Source organism: Ogataea haglerorum (assembly GCF_019207285.1).
Source record: "Ogataea haglerorum isolate 81-453-3 chromosome Unknown 81-453-3_NODE_2_length_903871_cov_94.662503, whole genome shotgun sequence".
Lineage (NCBI taxonomy): Eukaryota > Fungi > Ascomycota > Pichiomycetes > Pichiales > Pichiaceae > Ogataea > Ogataea haglerorum.
The window spans coordinates 502,273-527,812 of NW_025065152.1; the positions used below are offsets into that span (position 1 = coordinate 502,273).

The 25,540-nt window shown below is 43.3% G+C and overlaps 15 protein-coding genes across 15 annotated transcripts; 10 read left to right on the forward strand and 5 right to left on the reverse strand.

Annotated features, from left to right (window-relative positions):
• Positions 1-10: 10 nt before the first annotated feature.
• On the reverse strand, positions 11-361 carry KL911_000871 (uncharacterized protein; the record flags this gene model as incomplete). The annotated part of the gene is made up of 1 exon (XM_043201173.1): positions 11-361. The coding sequence occupies one exon, from the start codon at positions 359-361 to the stop codon at positions 11-13; it is 351 nt and encodes a 116-aa protein (XP_043056435.1).
• Positions 362-456: 95 nt separating this feature from the next.
• KL911_000872 (uncharacterized protein) lies at positions 457-1,407 on the forward strand (the record flags this gene model as incomplete). The annotated part of the gene is made up of 1 exon (XM_043201174.1): positions 457-1,407. One exon carries the CDS (start codon positions 457-459, stop codon positions 1,405-1,407), a length of 951 nt encoding a protein of 316 aa, XP_043056436.1.
• Positions 1,408-1,583: 176 nt separating this feature from the next.
• Positions 1,584-4,709, forward strand: KL911_000873 (uncharacterized protein; the record flags this gene model as incomplete). Its single annotated transcript, XM_043201175.1, has 1 exon — positions 1,584-4,709. One exon carries the CDS (start codon positions 1,584-1,586, stop codon positions 4,707-4,709), a length of 3,126 nt encoding a protein of 1,041 aa, XP_043056437.1.
• Positions 4,710-4,737: 28 nt separating this feature from the next.
• KL911_000874 (uncharacterized protein) lies at positions 4,738-6,036 on the reverse strand (the record flags this gene model as incomplete). The annotated part of the gene is made up of 1 exon (XM_043201176.1): positions 4,738-6,036. One exon carries the CDS (start codon positions 6,034-6,036, stop codon positions 4,738-4,740), a length of 1,299 nt encoding a protein of 432 aa, XP_043056438.1.
• A 270-nt stretch (positions 6,037-6,306) lies between these two features.
• On the forward strand, positions 6,307-6,798 carry KL911_000875 (uncharacterized protein; the record flags this gene model as incomplete). Its single annotated transcript, XM_043201177.1, has 1 exon — positions 6,307-6,798. One exon carries the CDS (start codon positions 6,307-6,309, stop codon positions 6,796-6,798), a length of 492 nt encoding a protein of 163 aa, XP_043056439.1.
• A 62-nt stretch (positions 6,799-6,860) lies between these two features.
• On the reverse strand, positions 6,861-7,643 carry KL911_000876 (uncharacterized protein; the record flags this gene model as incomplete). The annotated part of the gene is made up of 1 exon (XM_043201178.1): positions 6,861-7,643. One exon carries the CDS (start codon positions 7,641-7,643, stop codon positions 6,861-6,863), a length of 783 nt encoding a protein of 260 aa, XP_043056440.1.
• A 136-nt stretch (positions 7,644-7,779) lies between these two features.
• Positions 7,780-13,038, forward strand: KL911_000877 (uncharacterized protein; the record flags this gene model as incomplete). Its single annotated transcript, XM_043201179.1, has 1 exon — positions 7,780-13,038. The coding sequence occupies one exon, from the start codon at positions 7,780-7,782 to the stop codon at positions 13,036-13,038; it is 5,259 nt and encodes a 1,752-aa protein (XP_043056441.1).
• Positions 13,039-13,110: 72 nt separating this feature from the next.
• Positions 13,111-14,067, forward strand: KL911_000878 (uncharacterized protein; the record flags this gene model as incomplete). Its single annotated transcript, XM_043201180.1, has 1 exon — positions 13,111-14,067. The coding sequence occupies one exon, from the start codon at positions 13,111-13,113 to the stop codon at positions 14,065-14,067; it is 957 nt and encodes a 318-aa protein (XP_043056442.1).
• An 81-nt stretch (positions 14,068-14,148) lies between these two features.
• On the forward strand, positions 14,149-14,415 carry KL911_000879 (uncharacterized protein; the record flags this gene model as incomplete). The annotated part of the gene is made up of 1 exon (XM_043201181.1): positions 14,149-14,415. One exon carries the CDS (start codon positions 14,149-14,151, stop codon positions 14,413-14,415), a length of 267 nt encoding a protein of 88 aa, XP_043056443.1.
• A 60-nt stretch (positions 14,416-14,475) lies between these two features.
• KL911_000880 (uncharacterized protein) lies at positions 14,476-15,378 on the reverse strand (the record flags this gene model as incomplete). The annotated part of the gene is made up of 1 exon (XM_043201183.1): positions 14,476-15,378. One exon carries the CDS (start codon positions 15,376-15,378, stop codon positions 14,476-14,478), a length of 903 nt encoding a protein of 300 aa, XP_043056444.1.
• A 795-nt stretch (positions 15,379-16,173) lies between these two features.
• KL911_000881 (uncharacterized protein) lies at positions 16,174-18,072 on the forward strand (the record flags this gene model as incomplete). The annotated part of the gene is made up of 1 exon (XM_043201184.1): positions 16,174-18,072. The coding sequence occupies one exon, from the start codon at positions 16,174-16,176 to the stop codon at positions 18,070-18,072; it is 1,899 nt and encodes a 632-aa protein (XP_043056445.1).
• A 594-nt stretch (positions 18,073-18,666) lies between these two features.
• Positions 18,667-19,965, forward strand: KL911_000882 (uncharacterized protein; the record flags this gene model as incomplete). The annotated part of the gene is made up of 1 exon (XM_043201185.1): positions 18,667-19,965. One exon carries the CDS (start codon positions 18,667-18,669, stop codon positions 19,963-19,965), a length of 1,299 nt encoding a protein of 432 aa, XP_043056446.1.
• A 6-nt stretch (positions 19,966-19,971) lies between these two features.
• Positions 19,972-21,291, reverse strand: KL911_000883 (uncharacterized protein; the record flags this gene model as incomplete). Its single annotated transcript, XM_043201186.1, has 1 exon — positions 19,972-21,291. The coding sequence occupies one exon, from the start codon at positions 21,289-21,291 to the stop codon at positions 19,972-19,974; it is 1,320 nt and encodes a 439-aa protein (XP_043056447.1).
• A 570-nt stretch (positions 21,292-21,861) lies between these two features.
• KL911_000884 (uncharacterized protein) lies at positions 21,862-23,583 on the forward strand (the record flags this gene model as incomplete). Its single annotated transcript, XM_043201187.1, has 1 exon — positions 21,862-23,583. The coding sequence occupies one exon, from the start codon at positions 21,862-21,864 to the stop codon at positions 23,581-23,583; it is 1,722 nt and encodes a 573-aa protein (XP_043056448.1).
• Positions 23,584-23,793: 210 nt separating this feature from the next.
• Positions 23,794-25,494, forward strand: KL911_000885 (uncharacterized protein; the record flags this gene model as incomplete). Its single annotated transcript, XM_043201188.1, has 1 exon — positions 23,794-25,494. The coding sequence occupies one exon, from the start codon at positions 23,794-23,796 to the stop codon at positions 25,492-25,494; it is 1,701 nt and encodes a 566-aa protein (XP_043056449.1).
• Between the last annotated feature and the right edge of the window lie 46 nt (positions 25,495-25,540).

The window sequence follows — 25,540 nt, forward strand, 5'->3', positions numbered from 1 at the left end:
GTGATGGTTATTAAAACGCCCTAGCTCTTCCGCGTCCTCTTCTTCCTCCTCTTATAGGAGCTTGTGCTTTTTGTACTGGAGCAACAGTGGATAAATTTTTTGGCCTCAGCATGGAGTCCGAGAGTATACTATCTATGTTGAGCTCATCAGGTAAAATGACAAGGCGAACTTGGTTACCTCTTATGTTGATGTATTCCAGACTTATTGGATTTCTGTGTTTGATAGTCATTTTCACATTTTTCAGGTTGATGTTCATAGACGGCGTAACGGAGACAATTTCCCCAGAAATGACGGTTCCATTCTTCAGTTCTACCTGCACTTTTTCGTTGTTTAGCTTCATCAGAAACTTCACCAGTTTCATGATTCTCGTAGGATGATAAATCTTCAACAGGTATATCTAAAATTCAACAAGGTTATGAACCCAATTTTTTATTTAACTCTGTTTCTTTGGATAACATGGTCAATCTCATTATTGTTCCTAGATCTAAAAGCTTGCGCAAGATCAATTGCGATACTGATCCGAAGGCAAAAGTGCAGGCTATCATTAACGAATACGCTAAGGTCAACAAGATTGATCCCAACAGAGTTAAGCTTTCTGTTTTGGAAGAAGAAGAGTCCACTGACAAGAAGCCCATCCGTAAAACACTCAAGAACGAGAAGACATTAGAAGCTAACGGACTTGACTTCTCTACGACGGAAACTCTCACAGTTTATGCAAAAGATGTAGGACCTCAGATTGGCTGGAAAACGGTCTACTTGATTGAATATTTTGGTCCTATGTTGATCCACTCCCTGGTCTACTACGGCTTGTATGACCCAGATTTCAACACATACACTCAGATTGCTGCTTACATCTTGACCATGATTCACTACTTAAAAAGAGAATTTGAAACAACCTTCGTCCATATGTTCTCTGCCGAGACCATGCCCTTGAAGTATTTGTTCAGAAACTGCGGACATTACTGGATTTTCAATGGATTGTTTATTGCGCTTTCCGTGTACGCCCCTCAGGACAGGTACTACTATGGTTGGAAGAAATACATTTTCAATGTTGAAGACAGGACTTTGAAACAACTATATATCTATATTGGCCTCTGGGCTCTTTGCCAACTGGCCAATTTCTACTGTCACTTCATCCTGATGAATCTGAGAAGTGATGGATCAAGAGAGAAGAGAATTCCGTATGGTTTTGCCTTCTCATTGGTCTCCTTCCCAAACTACTTTTTTGAGAGTCTGGGCTGGTTGGTTTATGCCATTATGATCAATAATTGGTCGTGCTACTTATTTTTCATTATTGGAACCCTAACTATGATGAATTGGGCCAAGCAGAAGCATAGGAACTACAAGAAGACTTTTGGTGACAAATATCCAAAGAACAGAAAAGCTATGATTCCATTTATATTTTAAGTAAGCTGAAATGGCATGCCTGTTTTGAAAACGTATGGGGATGGTAAAATTTAAAATATTTACAAAATCTGAATTAGCACTATATTGGCCCTGAATAGTCTTCAGAACCGCTTTCCATATCTAGACAAAGAAGCCAGGTTTGAATTTTTGGCAATTCAAGAGTTGACAGCCATCCAATGTCCGACTCCGAATCTGCAAAAAAGGTGTCCAATTCACAAGTAGATTACAATGCCAATAGCCCCACTCCCTTGTCTCCTGCACTATCTGCAAAGAGCGGCAACCAACAAGGGCCGAAAGCTCAAAAATCCTCTAAATCAATGAGAGCTACTCCAATTCCGTCTACCCATGTGCTTATGAATTACCAACCGCATCTCACAGGTTCCGCATCTCACCACCGACAATACGTTCTCCTCAAAGATAAAGGAGGCACATCCGGTTCACCAAATATAGCAGGAAATAGTACAGTGTCCTCTCCAAAAGTGTGTACACCCTCACATACGGGACCTAATGCTCACCCGAGTAAAGCAAAGCCATTTTTACGAAAAGCACCAAGCTCCAAGTATATTTTCAGCGTTGACGACGACGAGGATGAAGTTGAGGAGGATTTGAACAGAGAGTACTTGGAAGGCTATTCAGATGCCCTACGTCATCGCTTCAAAAAGGCTGTTGCATCACAGGCAGATTCCAATGATCCGAAGTCCCGCAAAATCCAAGAGTTGGAAGCCGAAATTGCGCAAAACCTAATAGCCACCTCAAAAGAGCTGGCTATCCTACGAGAACGGGAGGGGGACTATATCCATGCCGACGGTGAGGAAAATTCATCCGTGCAGGCAGAAGACGGCCAGCCCATAAAACCACGCATTTCTGCTCAAGATCTCTCCGAAAGAGATGGCGATACTTCTGACGCGGAGTCTACATCTTCTGCCGAGAGCTTTACATTGAGGGGCAGACAAGATGCAATTAATGAGACACACCCTTTTGGTATACGTATTTGGAAGCCCGCTATCTACAAGAAAAACAGATCAGTCGAGATTGAGGCAGAAAATGATATCCACTCGACGCCGCAAATTGCTAGGGAGGTCTCTGCTACAAATACATTCTGTAACTTTATCTGGAGTTGCACGTTTGGTTTCGTGCTGCTGATACTGTGCCTCGTGATGGGCTGCATTACTTTACTGTTCACCGTCTTTTCCAATCCCAAAAAGAGTGATTCCGTCAGGTACGCAAAACTGTACTTACATCTGGGCACTTATTTGTTTGTTCCATTTGGAAAGATCATCTTACTTAGAGCAGACAAAAACTATCTCACGGAAGATGCGAATGTGGGTAGCACGCTTGCCGAGTTTGCAAGATGGAGAACACAGGAAGAAGGACGTCTTTTTTATGCAGCCCCCGATCGGAAAAGACGGGCAAGCGAAAATACTCCTTTGCGGTCCCGTATGGGTACGAACTACGCATCCGATGCAAATCGCGAAAATAGCGAGGAGGTATTTGATGAGGACGAAGATACCACATTTTACAAGCAGAGACTATTTGGAAGAGGAAAATGGAATATCGGAAGAATCGTCTTCTATGTCTTGTTCTACACTTGTGCTCAGCCAGTCATGCTTGCTTTGGGTGCTGCTTTATGGCTACTTGTTTTCACAATCCCAATGGCCAAGGTGCTTTTTACCGTGTGCAATCATATTAGGAGACATCCGCTAGCGCTCTCCATCGAGATTGAAAAAGATTATTACCAGCGCAAGTTGGCCTCCAATGCATCCAACACATCCAACGAATCCATCTTGATATGCACCTACCGAAGTCTTGGGTTGCACTATTACAAATACACCGTGGACGGTACCAACATTTTCTTTATCAACCTCATATTCCTGGTGATTTTTACCATCTTTGATTTCTTCGTTCTCAAAGAGTACTTTGGCTTTGAGTCTATATTTGTTTCTCCGGTGGTCATATTCATACTGTGTCTTGTTTCTGTTATCCCGCTAGCATACTTTATCGGTCAAGCTGTCGCATCCATTTCCGCGCAAACTTCAATGGGTGTCGGTGCCGTCATCAATGCATTCTTCTCCACCATTGTGGAAGTGTTTTTATACTGCATTGCGCTAAATCAGTCAAAAGGAAAATTGGTCGAGGGATCTATAATAGGCTCCATTTTGGGAGCTGTTCTGCTCCTGCCCGGGACTTCGATGTGTGGCGGAGCGTTTCGTAGAAAGACACAAAGATACAACCCGGCATCTGCAGGCGTTTCTTCCACCATGCTGCTTTATGCCATAGTCATCATGCTCTCTCCCACGATTTTATACGAAATCTATGGACAGTACGAGGTTCAATGCTTTGATTGCGAACCTGAGCACTACGAAAATGGAGCAGACTGCAAGAAGTGTCATTTTCTGCAGCCGAATCTCGCAGTGGACAAGTTGTATTTAAAGTACTTGAGGCCATTTGCAGCCATTTGTGCCATTGGACTGTTTTTGGCGTACTGCATAGGACTACTCTTTACCCTCAAGACACACGCAGCCCTCATTTGGAGTACTCCCGTGGTGTCCGAAAAAGAGAAGAAAACAGACAATTATAGCGGAAATGCAACCGAGAACACGAGCATCAAATCTCTTCGTCTTGATAACACTCTTAGTCATAAGAAGACTCAGGGCAGTAATCAAAAAGCAACAACCGGAAAGCAACCCACACAAAGCCCAGCTTCGCAACCTGCACAACCAGCCCAGCCAGGGCAAACTATGCAAACAACAGAGAATGGTGGCCATGACGCTCCGAATTGGTCCAGAACGAAAAGTACCACGATTTTACTTTTGGCAACGTTGATGTATGCTGTCATTGCCGAAATACTGGTGGATGTGGTAGATGATGTCCTTAGCGCCTTCCCCATCGATCCAAAGTTCCTTGGATTGACAGTGTTTGCGTTAGTCCCGAACACTACAGAGTTCGTCAATGCTATTTCTTTTGCAACCCATGGAAACGTGGCACTCTCAATGGAGATTGGATCTGCGTATGCATTACAGGTCTGTCTGTTGCAAATTCCAATCGTCACCATGTATTCCGCATTCAGAAACATCAACGCCACACCGTCAGACATTAACAATCTATTTTCATTGATATTCCCTCGCTGGGATTGCATAGCGTCACTCATATCGGTGTATATGTTCACCTACGTGTATGCTGAGGGCAAGTCTAATTATTTCAAGGGCTCAATTCTAATCCTGGTCTACATCAGCGTCCTGGCAGGATTTTACTTCTCGCTCGTCATCGATGCAAACGGGGTGTCCATAATTCACACTTTATGACAAATATCATTTATATCTATATATCTAATTATTTGGTAAATGTCTCTTGGAAAGCATTACCCAAGATATCGAGACCCTCGATGATGTCAGAGTCTTCAATGTTCAAAGCAGGAACAAATCTGATAACGTTATTACCTGCAGTGATAACCAGCAATCCCAGCTCTCTGGCTTTTTGTATAACTGGTGACGGGTCCTGGTTCATCTCCACACCAAGTAAAAGACCTTCCCCTCTGATATCCTTGATTTGATCTGGGAACTTTTCGCTTAGTTCGCTGAGTTTCACCTTGAAAAATTCCGACTTCTTCTCAACTTGTTGCAAGAATTCAGGATCCGAGACCTTGTCGAGCACATATAATCCAATTCGAGCTCCCAGCGGGTTTCCACCATAAGTGGTTCCATGGTCACCAACTTTCAAAGCCTTCTCAACTTCTTCTGTGACCATAGTTGCACCAATAGGGAATCCGTTACCCAGAGCCTTAGCCATGGTAAGAATATCAGGGTGAGCACTTTCTGGCAACTTGGAATGCGCCCAAAGTCTTCCAGATCTGCCCAATCCACATTGGATTTCGTCGTAAATCAAAAGCGCAGTATGCTTATTGCACAAGTCTCTAAGCTGAACCATGAAGTCAGAAGTCATTGGAAATATGCCACCTTCTCCCTGGACTGGCTCTATAATCACTCCACAGGTTTTATCAGAGATCACGCTTTCCACGGACTTGATATCGTTGGGCTTTGCAACTTTCACTCCAGGAATCAGAGGTGCAAATGGCTGTTGATATTTTGGATTTGGCGTGACCGAAAGCGAGCCCATAGACCGCCCATGGAAAGAGTTTTCGAAAGTGATGAACTCGATTTTATTATCCGCAATTGATTTGCCGTACTTTCTTGCAAACTTCAGTGCAGCTTCATTGGCTTCAGTACCGGAGTTGGAAATAAACACGCGAGACGCATTCTTCATGCCTCCTGACTCCAGAGTCTTGGACACCAACTGTTTGCTTAATTCGCCAGTCCACTGGTTGTAAAGCAAGTTGGAGCTATGAACGAGAGTGGTAGCTTGCTCGTACATAATTTTCGCAATCTCAGGGTGCGAGTGACCAAGGGCAGTCACCGCGATTCCGGCAGAAAAATCGATATACTTCCTTCCCTCCATATCCCAAAGATGGCATCCTTCTCCCTTCGTGAAAACAATCGGCGGTCTTGAGTAAGTCGTAACGGTATATGGATCCACTTCAGCGACAAAAGATGCCGATGACTTCTTGTAAACAGCACTAGTGGTGCTAAATAGACGCTTTTGCACGGTGCGAACAAAAGTAGTCCGGTGAAGCATGATAAATTATGTGACTAAATTTTTCGGAAAAAAAAAAGGCTTGATAAGATGAAACAGTTTGAAGAGCCCGGCTTGCTGTGACATGAAGTAGGATACATCAGACTCGATCGCATGTCCTCAATATATCTCACATGTCGCCGCCGTAGGTTGTTGACAGAACCGGCCCATACAAATCTCACACGTGACCCTGTATCACGTGCAAGGAGAGAGTTTTATTTCGTTACGCTGATCTTTGGATGAATTAATTTTTCACGAAACTTTGAACGGAACATGTCCAAGCTGTTTAACGTCTCTGCTGTGGAGGCCTTTGAGAAGTTGCCGTTAAAGCTCCGCAACTTTTTTACTCGCTACCCTCCAGCCCCTTTCAGACAGTATGCGTCCGAGCAAACACTTACTAATGCCCCAGATGCCAATCCATTTATTCCAAACAGACATCCGGTCACTGGTAAAGTTCAAGAACCTGTTTATTCTCTAAGAAGGCAATCAGATTTATACAAGCTCGCGTACAAGTTTGGAATAGCGGATTTGATGCCAACAATGCGGAATAACAAGAAGTTCTATGCTGAGAAGTTTGAAGGTAAGCCGCTTTTGAAGGGTGTGTTGAGTCCAAAGGGCCACAAATGGGAGAGAACCTATGACGAGAGAAAAAAGAAGATTGCCGATGCAGTGGCAAAGGCAGATGAGACTATTGTGGAGGCCAAGGGATCAAAATACAAGAAGCGCATCGAAAGAAAAGAATTGGAGAGGAAAACGTGGTTTTAATGTACATAGTCTTAAGCATGTTTATATCATACTTTATATTTTATTGCGCTATAAACAGGTAGTTATTGAGTCGGCTCTTCAGTTGCAGCATCCTCCAAATCATTGAATAAAGTATCTTCGTCTGGAGCTTGTACTTCTTCTTCTCCGCCAAGATCAGATGACAGATTGCTCATCCTGGCTTCCAAAACTTGGGTCTCCTCGAGTGCGCGAACTTTCCACTTCTTGATCACTTCCGCTTCCTTCTCAAAGCCTTGCTCAACAACAGTCTTGTCATATACAGCGCCAAACATCTCATGTTCTTCTCGTGCAACATTCATCTCTGTCTCCTCCTCGATTTTGAGTCTGTAGTATTCGTACTTGGCTTTTTCGTAGGCCTTCAATAAACTGAGCTTCTCGTGCCGCATCACATACAACGTACGTTGAACAACACTCTCTCCATCCAATTTCTTGGTCAGTTGTCTCATATGGGACCAGTTTTGATTCTTGTTATCAATGGTGTGCTCGTTTTCAATAAGAGATTTCGGATCTGCGAGTTCCCAGGGGTGCTGCTGGTAAAATACGTTTCTTATTTTATCTTCCAGGTATTTCAAATTCTGGGGTTTGAGAAGGTCTAATTTCAAATCGTAGGGTGTCAATCTGGTTTTGTACAAGTCTCCGCTTCTTGATGGCACCGAAAGTTTACTCAGTTTGGAGAATTTTTCCGGTCTGATAGTTTTGTGTTGAGCTTGTTTAGGAGGGTGGTATGCAACCGGCTTGTACCATGCAGGCTGCTCTTTCACAAGGCCACTACGCAAAAAGTCCGAGGTGCGCTTCAAGACGTCACTGGCTCCTTTGCTAGTGTTCATGTTGGCGAACCACTTATTTTTTTTTTTGTTTTGACGATAATTAAACTGTTAAGTCGTGTACAAGCTAAATAAAATTTTCAAATCAAACAAGAAAAAAAAAAAAATATCTAGCATACATTCCTGTGTAAAAGACATCATGTCTCTTTTGGAACAGCAGCTTTCTGCCATTGCACAGAACACACAGACAGTGGCACTGGATAGAAAGAGGAGATCGAAAATCCATTCTGTCTCGTTCATTTATAGTTCGCAAGAGGCTGCCACCCAAGACTACGAGACGATCTATTATGAAGCACTTGAAGCCCTCAATCGTTTGGAGCAAATTGACAAGCGGTTCGGAAAGTTTAGGCTATCAATCTTTAGTGAAACATCGATAGGTATTGACAGACAGGTTCAATCTCAAAAGCAAAACGAGAATTTAGACAAAACAATCAATGCTTTTTTATCTTTGGTTGCACCCTACTGGCATCTGGCCATCGCTCTCAGAGCCTCTGAATGGCTGCTAAGAAGGTTCCAGATTAATTATCACAACGCTGAGCAACTCTTGTTAACTACGCTTCCCTATTATAAAGAGCCTGTGTTCGAGAGAGTTTTATACGTTTTGCCAAAAATGCCATTGATGTTCCAATGGCTCTCTGCATTCAAAAAGGCAAATCACAAACTGCCGTCAAGAAACAGTATAATAAAAGCGTTCACAGATACTGACTTTTACAGTTTGTACTCCAAATTCCTCGGCGAAGAAATTGCAAAAAATAATCAATATCGGTTGCAACTTGTTTTCTTCGTCAGCATGACGATTTCTGCGCTCGCTGCGTTGGCATCTGAGAACTCAATCAAGCTGGTTGATTTTGTTCCCCATGTACTCACTATTTGTGGATCTCTGCTTGTTTCGCAAGATCAGGACTCGAAAGTCAGTGGCTACACCATCATGGCAGTGTTATCTTCTGCAGTTCCTCTTTCCAGAGACGTTCTTATGGCATCCATTGAAACCATTTTAATTCACGCTCAGTTCGACAATAAAAGACCACAGACACAGGCATTTACTAGCATCCTCAAACTATACCAGGCAGTGCATACCGATCCATTAGACTCGCTTCCTCTTTCTATATTCAATCGGATACCTGAATTTCTGGACCAAAACTCTCCATACTTTGGACTGATAAATAGGTCCCGAGATTCCAACTTTGTGTGTTCTTATTTGATAACACTGATATCTAATCACAAACTAGACCACAGAGCTGCAGCCGTCAGTTGTGACTTCGCCTTCACTTTCGAGCAGACTCAAGCTTTGTGCAAGGCTATCTTTGATAATATGAATGTGCAAGACACCTCAGTCTATGTTAACATCTTGAAGCACATCAAGAATCAATCCCCGGAATGGTTCAGTAAATCATTGGAAACACAGGGAGTCAGTATTGATCAATTAGAAATGTCCCTCCAGACAACTTTGACCGAACCTCAGCAAAATGATGAGCAAGAATCGTTTGATGAAGACAATGGATCTGTTCCCTTAGACGAGAGTTGGGAGACCGTGAAAAGCTCCTTTGCATCGTACATGGATTCTCATGCTCAGATTGATACGGAATTCTCTCTATTGCTAAAACATTATATGAAATCCATGCTAAAAGGTTCTGCCAACTCTTTCCTTTCTTCGTGTTTTGAAGATACAGCGGCTTTAGTCACCTTTCTTCTACGCGCGTCCTTGTTGCAGAACATCCCGCTCAAGGCAAGAACGTACGCACTTAAATTAGTCTCCGCTCAGATTCAATCGTTGGACGCAAAGTATAACGTTGACATTTTGGTCCCTATCCTAACTGTACTGCTGCTGGATGCCAATAGACTCATCCGCTCCAATGCGTTGGAGATCTTCAAACAGGCGAACTTGAGATCTTCCGGAAAGGAGTCCATTTTGGAGAGAACATTGTACGGTGACTCAACTAAGGGTATCTCTATGGTGTCCCCAAAAGTCGGTCATGTAATTATCGAAAACATTGTCAAGAAAGCTACTGACATTAGCACAAGTGCTGACCAATTTGGAAAGCTGTTTGTGTCTTTAGTTGGTGAGAAGAAAACGGGAACCATCATTTTAGCATTCTTTGCTTCGCATGCTAACATCATCATCTTACCGGCTCCAAAGCTGCATTTAGTCAGATTAGTTACGGATGCCGCAAAAGTGACGAAAGGATCATTGCCGCCATCCCAAATTTTGGGAAAGATTTTAGAGTCGTTCGTGATCGAAAGAGAGGTTTGGAGGTCGAGATGTATTTCCTCAGGTGTTGACTACGCAGACTTCGAAAATCAGATTGTTCAAATCGTTTCAGAAAAAGAACACAACGACTCTGCCATCAAATTCCTTGAGGAGGCCCTTAACTGCTCTTCGGAGTCTCTGTCGAATGCTGCTGCTGCAAGACTTGCCGAACTGCTTCCAACATTCAAATTTGAACATCAGATCCGTATTGTCAAAACCATAATCGACTCCGGATTATCAGAGGATGATGCCACTATTTGCTACGATGCAGTTGAGTTGTTGGAATCACTGTCTTTGTCAAACAATTTATTTGTGCAAATCTTAAAAGACTCGTCTCTCAGCAATTCATCAGAACAGCAGTCCAATATTCCTAAACGAAGAAGGAGATCATCTGCATCAACCCGCCAAGCAATGAAGGAACAAGAAATTTCTTTCATGGCCTCCACACATTTGAAGAAAGTGACGATGATACTAGACGTTTTGGAAAAAGAAAGTAGAGAAAATTTCAAAGGCTCATTCGAGTTGTTGAAATTGCTGTTCGATATCCTTGATGATTTGGAAACTTTGGGTACTGACGGAAAGCTGCCAATTTTGTACTCCGAGGAGACACTAGCTTCTTGCATGACAAATGTGATCAAGTCTTTGGAAAAGTCGCAAGTGAAGGGTAAAGAAATCACTTCGGTTCGTGCCGACATTGTTGTCTCAGCAATCAGATCTTCAAACTCGCCACAGGTCCAGAACAAACTGCTTTTGGTGGTTGCTGCGCTGGCAACGTTTTCTCCAGAACTTATATTGCACTCTGTGATGCCAATATTTACCTTTATGGGGGCACACACAATCAGACAGGATGACGAGTTTTCTTTCCATGTTGTTGAACAGACAATTTTGTGCGTGGTCCCAGCTTTAGCCGAAGCCACTACTTCAGACATGGTGGAAGAAGTCGAATTTCTGCTCACTTCGTTTGTGAGTGCCTTCCAACATATTCCTCGTCACAGAAGAGTCAGACTATTCACGACATTAGCTAGAACTCTTGGCAGCTCTAGCTCAATTCACCTGATTTTGTTCTTGTGCGGTCAGCAGTATGCCAACGCCTATGCTAAACACAAAATGGGGGACTGTTCTGCGTTGACCGACTTTTCGTGCTCGTTCTTGCAGAACTTCAAGATCGAAGAACAGCTAGAAGCCGTTCAGAAGTTCCTGGATCTGTGGAAAAAGGTTCCTGAAGAACCTGTGGACAAGGAGTCGCCCGAATTTATGGAACTAAGCTCTAGAGTCATTTTTGGACCTGCACATGTGGCACTAAGCAAATCGGAGTTATTTAATCTGCGAAAGTGTCTGCTCTCCTTTTTGCGACATGCCATTTCTGATGCCAAAGACATCAATGGAATTTCTAGATTGAGACTGAAGGTTGCCTCTGCTTGTCTTCAAGGTATCGATCCTCAGCCACTGCTGAACTGTTTCGCCAAGCTGGTGCAGGACGTTCTTGAGATAATCGACTCTCGCCATCAGGAAATTGAAGAAGAAGAAATATTGCTCAAGCTTTACAAACTCCTTAATGATATCTTGGGTCTGCTTCCTATCGAGCATTTCGTGGAATCTATCTCCAACATTCTTTCTTCTCCAAATGCTTCATTGAAAACTTTGATCCATATCACTTCTCTCACGGCATTCAAGTTTAATTCTGAGCACGTCGAGGATCCTAAAGCTCATGAAGGAGTTGTCAGTCTACTCCCTCATCTTTTAGCCATGATAAGCTCGCAGAGAGACGTGGAACTATCACAGACTTCGCTTGATACGCTCGCTAGTCTCTTCCAAAAATACACCGTTCACATCGATTCGTCGTTGTATTTGAAAACATTGAATGTTGTTACTTCCCCTGCAGGTTTGCTCAATGGTGCCCCCGAGATCGTGGTCTCCTCAATAAACTGCATTACCAATGTGATCAGCGTCATTGGTGTCAAAATGATTGGCTATTTCACCAAAATTCTACCTCCACTGCTCGACATCTTCGAGAAAACAGACGAAAATACAGCCCCATTAATTCAAACTGCAATGCTTGTTCTCTTTACTAGTCTTGTCAAGAAGATGCCATCGTTTGTCACTCCTAATTTAGCAGACATGGTCAAAATCGTTTTTCGCTCATCCCACGTTTCGGACTCTGTGCGCACCTCTGTGTTGACGGTTATGGTGGATCATATGGATGGTAAAACCCTGCTACTCACCTTTTGTTCTCTTTGGAAGTTTGCCTCCAAATTGGACGTGATCGCAATTGGCCTTCATTTGTCTGCCATGGAGATGGTGATAGAGAAAATCGATAAGAAAACTGCAGTCACCAATTCGAGTGCATTCGTGAAATTCCTCTTATCGGCGCTGGAGTACAGAGCTGACACTGATCTGGATATCAACACAGTGAACAAGATCGAGGCCTCAGTTCACAAGTGTGGTCTGCAGTATGTGCTCAAGTTGAACGACAAAACCTTCAGACCGTTATTCGCCTCGATCGTGAGGTGGGCTTTTGATGGTGAAGATGTCACCACTTCGATCACCGAGACAGACCGCCTTATTGCTTTCTTTAAGCTCTTCAACAAGTTGCAGGAGAACCTCAAGTCTATTATCACCTCCTACTACTCATACCTGGTGGACTCTGTTGAATCGCTGCTATACAGATTGCAGAAAAGCGACCAGATCAATTTGAAGAGATTGGTATTACTTTCCTTGGCATCATCATTCAAGTACGACCAAGATGAGTACTGGCACTCAGACACAAGATTCACGCCAATTTCAGCAGCTCTATGCTCTCAGTTCAGTACTATCGAAGACTCTATTGGTAAGTATCTTGTTAGAGCCGTGACAAGTCTCGTGCAAGCGACAAGCTCCTCGGACGAACACAACAAGACTATCAATAGTCTGCTTTTGAGCCATATGAAGGCCACTTGTAAGCCTAAGGAGAAACTCTGGGCTGTGAGGACACTGAAAAATATTTATAAGAAAGTCGGAGAGAACTGGCTTGGACTGCTTCCTCAAATGGTTCCAATAGTAGCCGAATTATTGGAAGATGATAATGAAGAAGTAGAGATGGAGGTGCGGACTGGTCTTGTGAAGGTTCTAGAGCAGACCATGGGAGAACCTTTAGACAGATATCTCGACTAAAAGGATGCGCTAAGTACACGACCAAAAGTAAATTGATTTTAGTGACGTAAAACTCATCGAATCACTAATAAAATGCCAAAAAAGCAACTGGAAGGACTAGGCTTGCATTCGAAAACAAACCCGATCCTCCCCATAACACAGGATGATATTCTTGGTACTCCCACCTCGCAACCGGACGACTTGGCCAGCGTAGCCAATTCACTGCAGTCTTCGTCAACGACATTATCATCATTTGCAAAACGACAGCAGCGCAAACTGAAGATCAAAAACCTAAAGAAGTCAATGGATTCTGGCTTTGCTATTCCACGCTATTTCAAAAGGCTGCTGAATGTGCGCTCATTGGATTTCGAAACCGCCCTTTGGGAAATGCTCAACCTAATATTACAACCAAAGCGTGTTTACAAGAGCCTATATTACCAAAAGCAGACCAAGAATAAGTGGTCGAGAGATGATCCTAGCTTTGTTATTCTTCTGAGCTTTTTCCTCACGATCAGCGCGATTCTCTGGGGCTTGGTTTACTCTACAGACATTTTGACTATTTTCAAATTGATCTTGTACATGGTTGTTGTTGATTTTGTCCTGGTAGGTGTGTCAGTTGCCACGGTGGGCTGGATCCTTGCCAACAATTTTTTTCTTCAGAATCCAAACACAAGCATGACCTCCTCGTCGTCACAAAGATTACGCAATATCTTTTTGCCCACTGACTCCATGTTGGAGTGGGCGTACTGCTTTGACATTCACTGCAATGCATATCTGATCATATGGGTGTGTCTTTATCTGGTGCAGTTCATTCTGCTGCCATTACTCAGACTCAACAATTGGATTTCCACACTGCTAGGAAACACCCTATATCTAGCATCGACATCATATTACTGTATTATTACGTTCTACGGTTACAACGCACTCCCATTCCTTCATAAAACGGAGTACTTGCTTATACCAATCCCAGTGCTCATCTGTGGTTGGCTCGTGCTCACACTGGCTGGTTTCAATATCGCCAACTACATGTCCAATGCATATTTCAATTAGCCTGGTGCACGGATGTATAGACAAAAAATCAACAAAAATTGACGTTTCGGTGCATAATAGTTAGTATTTTGAAAAAAGCAGATGTCCGCAAACCCGGGTAATCGTCTCCAGAAATGGAACCCAACGCCTCCCGATAGAGGTGCCTTTCCTCTGGATCATTACGGGGATTGCAAAGAGCACATGCAGAAGTACCTCAACTGTATGAAGCTTGTGCGAAACGAGAACGCCCCGAACTGCCGTCTACTAGCAAAAGATTACCTCGCATGTCGCATGGATCATGAACTTATGGAACGAGTCGATTGGAAGGACCTGGGACTTCCCGAAGATGAAAGAGATTCAAAAAAATGATCTCATCATTTGTTTATAGTACAACCTGTAAATAGCAAATACAGCATGAGAGTAGACAAATTAATGGCCAGCATTGGACACTTTGCCCTCCAGTTCCATGATTCGCGACTCTAGCGTGCTCACCTTAGCCTCCAGAATAGCAATAGTGCCGTAAAGTTCGGCTAATGTGGCATCATTCGCGTTGTTTCCTCCATAATTGGCGAGCTGCTGCTGAGCATATCCTGCGGACTGCATGTAGTTATTTGTAGAGTTGAGCGAGACCTGTGGTGGGGCGGACTGTTGCGTGGATCGAGATCTGCTTTGTCTTTGCTGCGTCTGGACAGCTGCTTGTTGCACGTAGTAATTCGACACGGCTGAAGCCACTGCGGCGGCAGCAGCTGCCTCGGCGTTGGTGGCATCTTTTGATTTTTTGAAAGGGTGCATTTGAACGATTTGTTCATCGTAAGATTTGCGCTTCCCCAGCGCTGTTCCTGCACTGGAGCCAGGAGACAAGGAAGGGTCCATACTGGAAGTGGATCCTGCTCCAGCACACCCGGACGAGGAGTTTGCGTGTCTCAGCAGAGCATCTGCACGTGCGAATCTCTTGTCACACTTTTCGCATCTATATGGCTTTTCCCCGGTGTGGAGCTTTTCATGTCTTTTCAAATCATGCTGCCTTCTGAACTTACTGTTGCAATGAGTACATTCAAAAGGCTTTTCATCTGTGTGGATGAGCATATGCGACTTCAAGTTATGTTTTCTAGTGAATGAATGGTGACACTGGCTGCATTGGTACTTTTTCTCTTCAGAGAGCCCGCTCTTGTCTTCTTCCTCATCGTCTTCGGAGTTGCTTTGCTGACCCAACGAAGACGAATCTGTTCCTGTAATTTTTGACGAGTCACCGTGTCGATCACCCGCCCCCACAGCTTGCTGATTCATCAAGCTCGAATCTATGTTCGATAACATGGTCAGTGATTGTGACATTGGTGCTTATAGGACGATCTAATCAGGATAAACAATAGTGTGGCAAATGGTGCTGGGAACTTTTATGGAAAAAAAAAAGGTGGCTAAGTCGGTGTAGAGATGCCAAGTGGTTTAGCGCTGTTGCTTCGCAGACAGTACAATGTGAGCCTGGCTTTCCTTGCTTTTCGAAGGCAGGACATTTTTTCGGATCACTGGGCTAGGCTTGCTTCATTACAAGATGAACTGGTCCGCCTTCAAAGTGTGGCCAGAAATTTACTGCAGCTTCCAAATGCCCGCACTTAATTTCTAATACGCGCCGCGAATAATCTGCTTCTCGGATCCCTACACTGACGAGAGTATCCTCGCCATAGCGCGCTTGTTCCGTCTACGTAGAAGCGACCGTGTATGTTTCATCTACAATGAAAAGTTCCTGTAATCCATGATTTCCTCATGTGGTCTGCGTGTTGTGTGGTGCAACATAGGAGCGGCTTATCGTGTGCCCGTGCAAAACAAAAGAAAAGTGCGACAAATTAACCAGGAAATCGATTGCTGTCCCCGCGGAAATCCTGCAATTTGCGGCCGACACCTGATAGAATCAATTAATTATGCGGCTGCTTATTATTAACACTTAGGGGGGGCAAAATATATAGGGGGCTGAAGAGGGCAATATATCTTTCACGTAGGATGCAAACCTTATATTAATTTCTTACTGGAAGCTCATCTTAAAACAGATATTAGACTCGTGGGATCTCGCACAACACAGGTGATTAAACTGATTGTTCCCAAGCGGATATAACCGGAGGTTTCATCTTCGATATGCTAACTGCTAACAATTACAAGAGGAAGAGGCCAAGACTCTCTTCCGCACAGATGGTGTCCTCGAAAGGTCCTGAAGGGCCGTCGCATAGTGCATACAAGAAGAACCAACAACAATACTCCAGCGGATCGTCTTATACTGACCAGGAAGTCATCAATCTTGATTCGGATGCCGAGGATTATATTTTCAAAGACAGTGATGTGATGGACGACTATTTGAGTCTCGATGATGCCGATATGAACTTGATGAATGCGACAGACAGCGAATCTGGTTTGATCAGCAGGGACAGTTCCCGCCCCAGGAACTCTTTTTCCTCGTACTATAACACGAACAATATCAAGATTGCTAGCCTGAAACTATCTGGTCCTTCTAAATCAAGTGGTCCAAGAATCAAGAAAAAGAGAACTAAATCTCTGCCTCAGCTCTCGTACTCCAAGCTGAATTACCAGCCAAACTTCGATAAAAAGTCAGTCCAGGAGAAAATTGGTGATGTGAAAACCACATTGATACAGCACCAGTTCACAAATTACACTTACAACACGCCAAAGTCTGTGAATAGAAAACTTTCATTCAATGCTGATGCTCCGTTGAACTTGAGTACATTCAATCAACATAGCAGCAACTCGTCGTCTGACTCATATGATTCCGCGAATACGTCGGCGACATCTGTCGAGGATACCCCATGTGATGATAAAGATGGTCATTACATTATAGTGCCAGGCGCATCGTTTGCGAATGACCGATATCAAATACAATCACTGCTTGGCCAAGGTACATTTGGCAAGGTTATCAAAGCCCATGACAAATACAACAACTGTCCAGTTGCGATCAAGATAATACGTGCAATTCCAAAATACAGAGAGGCGTCGAAGGTGGAATTGCGAGTACTCACAATGTTGAAAAAGCATGATCCGGAAAACGAGAACCAATGTATTCATTTGAGGGAATGTTTCGATTATAGAGGTCATATCTGTATTGTGACTGATATCCTAAAGATATCGCTATATGACTTTCTCGAAAGAAACCAATTTCTACCTTTCCCTGGTTCTCACGTACAGGCTATTGCGAAGCAGCTATTAAGATCGGTTGCATTTTTGCATGATCTTAATCTGATCCACACCGATCTCAAGCCAGAGAACATATTGCTGAAAGACGATTCGTATACCAGAAAACCATATTTGAAGCCACATGGAACTTCAAGCTCTTTAACTTATAGAAACATTCTAAATGACCCAAAGATCTACACAATTGATTTTGGTTCTGCCATATTTGAAGATGAATATCACTCTTCTGTGGTGTCAACGCGACACTACCGTGCACCTGAAATCATATTGGGAATAGGATGGTCGTATCCTTGCGATCTCTGGTCTGTGGCTTGTATCTTGGTGGAACTAGTGACTGGCGATGCTCTATTCAAAACTCACGAAAATGCTCAACATTTGGCTATGATGGAGCGGACTTTAGGAGAACCTGTGGATTTAAAACTCGTGAGGAAATGTTTCAGCCAATATTACTACAACTCTTCCTCGCGTCGCAAGTCGACTTCCAATTCCGACTGTATTGCAAATTGTTTCTCAAAGACTACAGGGAAACTTCTGTTCCCAACGCCGCAAACTCCTATGAAGTTGATCGACGAAGTTGAGAGACTTCCAACGCTTGCCGATCTAGTTGGCTCCAAGGTTGGCCTTCCGTTTGATATGAAGTCTTCTTTGAAAGAGTCCATTGCAAAGTACAACATCCCGAAGAAACAGTATGACGAGTATGAATTTTGGTACTGGTTTATTGACTTGCTTAAACATCTGTTCACATTCGATCCGGAGAAACGTATAACTGCAATGGATGCTCTTGGTCATAAGTGGTTCAATTACGGTATTTTCGATGATGGCATTTGTTCATGATTTTTGTTTGCTCGCTTTTCCACGGGGTTATCCCCTTTCACGATTTTACATACTTTATTTTAAGGGGTAGTTTAGGAGGTAATAAAAGAGGCAACACAGCCACTTCATTGTCTTGAGGTACACAATTAATCTTCATAGTAATCATCATCAGCATCGTCGTCGCCATCGTCATCGTAATCATAGTCGTCGTCATCATCCAACGGAGCAACGCCTTCATCTTCTTCCAAGACGTCGTCGTCCGGGGAATCTACCCAATCTTCGTACTCATCTGACTGGTCTTTTCCCTCCAGCTTTTCGGGACTAGTGCTCGACATTTGTACAATTTAGGTTTAAATTATTCAGCAACTAATTTAATTTGATTTACCTCAAGTGTATATGGCCAAACAGAATATGGCTGTGCAAAGCAGCTAATGGCACGGGGTGTGCACTTTGCCACGTGTGCTGCAGAGAACAGACAGGTATGGGCTCATCCAAGCAAGTTGATGCTCGCAACTCTCATTGATTTGAGTGGTGCCGAATTGGCTTATCAAATCGCTTATCGCTGGACTGAAGCCACAATATAGGCAGATATTTTTTCTCGAGATCACACTTCCAATGTCTCATCAAGCTCCTGCGAAGTATAATTTCTTCAAAGGACATCCTTCTATCGATCTCTTGCCAAACAAGAAGATTCTCGAGGCTGCCAACAATGTTCTATCCAGGTTTGATAATACCATGGACAACTACGACGGAGTCAATAACACGCATCCGTTAAATTACGGCACAGATCCTGGCAATCTCGAGGTCAGAACTCTGATAGCCGACTGGAATGATAAGAAGTTTGAACTCAAAACAAAGACAGACGCTGACTGTCTCAACCTAACCTCGGGATCCTCATACGGCATCATGAACATTCTAGCGCAGTTTTCATCCGCGCATACTGGTGTCACGCGAAAAGCATTCCTTGTCAGTCCGACGTACTTTCTGATGAACTCCATATTCATCGATGCTGGGTTTGGAGGCCGGATGACATCCATAGAAGAAGACGAAAATGGTCAGATTGACATGGAAACGCTCAAGCAGAAATTGGATTTCTATGATTCTCAGGAGCCGATTGCAAAGTCCATCTCAGAAAAAGATATCGCTCATATTCACGATCCAGATAGACCGTTGAAAAAAATCTATAGGTACATCATGTACATTGTGCCTACATTCTCAAATCCACGGGGTGGGACGTTGAGCCAAAAAAATAGACAGCGTTTGATTGAGCTTGCTAGAAAACACGACATGCTCATTATCTGCGATGACGTGTATGAACTATTGGATTTCCATAATAGAGTGCCTTACAAAAGGATGGTATACTTAGACAGGGAAACACTGCCTGAAGGTGAGGAATATGGTAACGTTATTTCCAATACCACATTTTCCAAGATTCTGGGGCCAGGTCTGCGAACTGGCTACCAAGAATCTGCCACCCCAAGGCTGGCCTATTTGCTTTCCCAAGGAGGTGCGACGAGGTCCGGTGGCACCCCTTCACAGTTGAACACAGTGATAGTTGGGGAGCTCTACAGAATGGGAGCAATTGACGACATACTTGCCAGGCTTAACTCTACTTATTCTAAACGTGCAGCGGCTTTGAATGAGGCACTTCGAAAGTACTTACCGAACGGTACTCAAATTGCTCCAATAAAGGGCGGGTACTTCAACTGGGTCACTCTTCCGGAGCACCTCGATGCTCAGGAGATTGCGAACAAGTGTCGAAAAAGGGGTGTCATCCTTGCTACAGGAGACAACTTTGAAGTGACTGGAGATCCTAGAGGATGGGGCAAGAGGAGTGTTCGAATGAGCATCAGTCATTTAGATGTGGCCAAGATCGATGAAGGGGTCAGAATATGGGGAGAAGAGTGCAAATAACTGCTATTAATTAGTCTTCATAAAATATTCTTCTACCAGTCTTTGGTATTCTAGGGTATTATCCGATAATTTCATAATAGGCGCCCCTTTCCAACGGAAAACAGAGTCGATATTCCTGAAGACCTGTAACTCGTGCTTCGTGAACTCTTCATTGAAATCAGTATTGGAGTCGAGTTGGAGGGATTTGGAACTTATTTGATTTTTCAACTTTGCGGGAACAAGCTTCTTTGCTTTATGGTAGTAGTATCTAGCCAGTAGAATCCACTGTTTGGGCGAAAGAACCACATTCAGATGGTGCGAGAGCATGGTGACATAGATTTCTTCAGTATTAGTCAATCGAAACTTCTCCGCTAAATATTTGCCATACGAAAGACCAAAATATGGCTCACCCTTGGTGCAATAATGAGAAACAAACAGCTTTGCGGTTTTAGTGTTCCCTTTAAAAGCGTCACTCTGAGATGCATGATCAATGTACTCAAATACGGATGCAGGTTCAAGCTTCAAATAAGCTTCAATCATTGCATTCTTGACCGGAATGCCACTGTGAATCTTCTGGTCCTCAAGAAACTGAAGGATGAGTTTGGGTGGGACACCTGACCTGCGCATATTTCTCACAATCACTGTGTTAATGCTATCAAGAGGCACCTTCATAACCATCATGTCCTCAAGCAAGAGATGATCCATCTGCTTCAGATTTGAATATACGAAATACAAAGACGAAAGATTCGGCTCCATTTTGGCCTCCCTCATTTTTTCGAAAAGACTTAGTACCGATCTTGTGCTAGTTTTATCGAACTTCAAATATAGTTGAAGAAGTAGGTTATAAGTTCGGATGTCAGGTTCCACATAATCTTCATCCATTCTCTTCTTAATCATGCCTGCACAGCCGTAGTTGACTTTCCGAACGTAGTACTCTAAAATGCAGTTGTAAGTCTCTAGGTCCAATACCCCTGTGCTGATCAAGTCCTGCAGCGTTTGATCGATGTAGTTTTCCGCCTGCAAAGAGTACTGATAATTTGCCTCTACAAGGGCTCGAGTATATCTATTGATGCTGGATGCTTCCAGATTTTTTGGTGGTGGTAGTGGATAATGCTTGATGGGCCTTGCTTTGCGAAAATTAGAATATTGAATGTCCTGTACGAGATCTCTTGGAGTTAACAGTCTAAGCGCTTCGATGACTTTGGTTTCATCGAGCGATTTTCGGCTTGTCTTTTCAGTGTTGGAGAATTGAAGTTCCAAAGCAGGATGTAGTTTGTTTAGCCTCGTAAATGTCCGGCATCCTTTGCGCCAGCGAAACAAGGAAGAGCGTACATGGTTTTTCAACATTGAAAAATAAAATATTCAGCTCAACTTTAGTTTTTAATGCTGGCGCCTCTAGGAACAATTTTGTATCTACGAAGATGAAGCTCATTCGTGAATGACTCGTCCATTTATGTTAGAAAGCCTACTTGGAATGGTTTCAATAAAAAAGCATTTAGTCTGTCACTAATCGCTGGACGTTAGGCGTCGATCGACTTAACCTGCATCTATAGATGTGTTGAAATATTTTTGCTCAAACTAGAATAGAGGGAGACGCGATCAATGCAAGAGATTATAGATTTGGCGCCGCTGTTTCTAGCGTTACCAACCCTATTCGTGTCTCTCAAACTTACAAATGCAGTTTCTGAATTTGAGACTCCCTCGTTCGCTTTTTATACCGTCTCATTTGTGCAGTCCGCGTTTTTGTCGTCTTTGTTTATGCTAGTGGTAGCTGTATTGGCAAAGCTAGGGGAGGGTGCTGCCTCCGCCAAAGAAACAAAGAAGTGTGTCCAGTTGTCTCTTGCGCGACACCTGATGGTTTTTGGTTCCATAAGCTTGATTTTTCTTGCAGATCAGTTACTATGTCCAGCAAGGTTCATGAACTTGGTCATTCTTGCTTTGCTCCTCTCGGGCCCAAAGGATGATCACATGTCTGCCAAACTGGAAGAGACATATGCCATTGATAGCGGTGGACCACTTCATTTGATAAGGAAGCATCAGCTGTCTATCGTATATGTTTTATCATTTTTGTTCGATGTCATGATTGCAAGTGTCAATGGGCAGGACCTCATATCGCTCGTGCTCATGTATGCCCTTCTGTTGATCCCGATTGTTGTGTTTTTAATGTCATCGGCAGATAAACAGCAGCCATTAATTTTTGGCCACCTGCAAATTCAAACCTCAGGAGTACTTCTCGTGCTTAGCACTATCATGATGTTGTCGTATAAATTTGAAAGCTACAACTTGAAGATGATATTTGTCACTGCTGGTTCATTGACAATCTTCACAATAAGTCAATTGGATATCAACCATACGAACCCTATAAATCAGTTTATCATTAAGAGCTTGTTTTTGACTAACTATAAAAGAAACATCATCATTTTGAATGCTGTTATGGCACTGATCCTCCAGACGACCACAGATTCTCATAGCAAATTGGAAACACTCAAAATGAATGCACTTAACTTTGCAATAAACATGCTGCTCATGTTAATCGTAAATCCCACCAGAAAATATGAGCTCTCATCTTCCAACGCAACCTCCTCTGATAAATCGCATCCCAACTCTACTTTTATGTCATTAATCTTCCAGCTTTTTACCTCGAAAGAGACAAAATCCATTTTCAATTTCCTACTACTGAATGTGTCTTTCATGTTTATACAATTGCTTTATTCCTTCCGATCCAAATCTCTGAGTCTTCTAAGTGACTCTCTCCATATGTTGTTGGACTGCACCTCACTGTTCCTAGGCCTCTTAGCTTCATTAATTGCAAAAAATAACCAGCAGTATCCGACCAAGGAGTTTCCCTTTGGTTTGACAAGAATCGAGACTCTTGCGGGCTTCACAAATGGTTCGCTTCTTTTAGGTGTGGTATTTGGAATTCTTAATGAGTCCTTTCAGCGTTTGTTCCATCCAGTCGACTTGCGCAAGACCGACGAACTTTTGATTGTCAGCATTCTTGGACTGGTGGTAAATTTGGTTGGAATATTTGCTTTCAACCATGGCCACAATGGATCGCATGGTCATTCGCACTTGCATAGTCATTCTCATGAACACACACATCAACATGTGCACGAACATTCTGAATCCCACGAGCATCTATCGAATCTGAGTGACAATATGCATGGTATGTTCCTGCATATTTTGGCAGATACCCTAGGTTCTGTCGGTGTGATTTTATCAACACTGATAGTCAAGTTGACCGGAGTCCAGGTCATTGATCCAATCGCGTCTATATTTATTGCATTGCTGATCCTGGTGTCTTCAGTCCCGCTTCTCAAATCGTCTTCTTCGAATCTTCTTCTTGCCTCGAATGACTCCTCGGTGGGCGAGCTACAATATGTCTTAGGAGAGGTCCTAAAGGTTCCTGGCGTCAAGTCCTACACAACCCCGCGTTTTTGGCCTGTTAGTGATACCAATTCAAAATTGACGGGTTACATTCACGTACAGTACTATCGCACCGAGACATCGCTTTCACTGCGCAGCAAAGTCGACAAGCTTTTCAAAAGCTCTAAATCAATATCAAGAGTCTACATTCAATACGAGAATGAGATTGATGACTGCTGGTGCCGAAAGGACGGAATTTTTAGTGTTGGATAGGATACTGTCCCATACTGCTTGCTACTCATGCGTGTAGACAATAGGGATTTTTATGCTATATTGCATAAAGAGTTGCGGCCACACATTATTCTCATATCAATAGAAAAAGTAATTTTACTTTCTTCCCGTTTAGGAATATCTTTAGTCAAAATCCGGCAGTGCTGTGTATATAAGAGAGCTTCTTACTCAAGCTATTGAGCATATTTGACTATGCAAGAAAAAGACGTGTCTGAGATACCTGCAAACAATCAAAGGCGTGAGAGAAGCCAGTTGGCTTTCCGTGGCTTGTTGGCTGTATTGGCTTTCTGTGGGTTTTACCAATTCTTTCATCTATTCCCGTGCACGATGTGGTCGGAGGAGCCGCTTTCGGTCTCTTTCTCCGCTTCCACCGACTCCACAGATGAGCTTCTGTGTCCACTCTATGACAAAATTGAGTTCAAGGATCCAGATACTAGTGTCTATATCCTTCATGATGATGAGTTCAGGAACAAATCGATCTCAAGATTGAGCAAAGCAGTCCAGATTCCAACCTGGATTGACGATGAAGGATCGGACTTCACCAGATTCACAAAGTTCCATGAGTACCTAGAGACCGAATTCCAAAGAGTCTTTGACGCGGCCAATGTTTTCAAAGTCAATACCTACGGAATTGTGCTGGAGTTCAAGGGCTCAAACTCTTCATTGAAGCCTGCTATGTTTACTGCCCACCAGGACACTGTTCCTCCCGGAGATCCTCAAAACTGGGACAAAGATCCATTCAGCGGTCTCTATGACGGAACTAGAGTTTATGGTCGCGGCGCAAGTGACTGCAAGAACCTGTTGATTGGTTTGCTGGAATCAATGGACTACTTGCTTGAAAAGGGATTCAAACCAGAGAGAACCATCATTTTCGCATTTGGATTCGATGAGGAAAGCAGCGGAAAGTATGGTGCCTCTCATATCAGCAAGTTCCTGCTGGAAAGATACGGTCCAAAGTCACTGTACCATATCATCGACGAGGGTTTCGGTGTTTTCATGGAACTGCAAAACAGATACTTTGCTATGCTGGCTACCGGCGAGAAAGGCTACCTGGATCTTGGCATTGAGGTGTTGCAGCCTGGAGGACACTCTTCAATTCCACCAGACCACACAGCTATTGGTACAATGTCGAAACTGATCAGTAGGTATGAGGACAGACTATATGATCCTATTCTCGTCAACTTCAACCCGACACTGAATACTCTGCAGTGCATAGCAGAGTATGCGGACATTGAAAAGAGCTTGAAGAGGGACATTTTGAGAGCACACTTTGACGAGAAGTCAAACGAAAGAGTTATCAAGTTGCTATTGAATAATAAAATCACCAAGTACAATGTTTTGACAACTCACGCAGCAGATATTATCAACGGTGGAGACAAGGCAAATGCTCTTCCGCAAAACGTGACCGCGCTAATCAACCATAGAATTGCTCATGGAAACGACTTCGACACCATAATGGATAGAGTTACCGGAATTGCCACAGGTGTTGCCCAAGAACATCGTATGGGACTGATTGTCGATGACGAGATCCTCATTGAACCTACCCTGGCAGGCTCGATCAAAATCAAGGCTCTTTACAAGCTTGCAGTCGCACCTGTGACGCCTATCAACGATGAGATTTGGGCTTCTCTGGCAGGACATTACAGAACTTTCTATGAGGATATCACTTATCCAGAGAAGTTTGAAGATGACGTTCTTGTTCTTAGTGCCGGTATCATGACGGGTAACACAGACACTAGACATTACTGGGACCTGACCGACCACATATTCAGAGGACAACCAGGGTTCACACCAATGACATCTGGGGTCCACGGCAACAACGAATACGTTGATGCCGACTCCCACTTGCAGGTTGTTGCATTCTATTACAACTATATCTTAAGTATTTCTTGAAATAAATCCTTACACGCTGTGAATTTGACGATTTTAAATTTTGGAA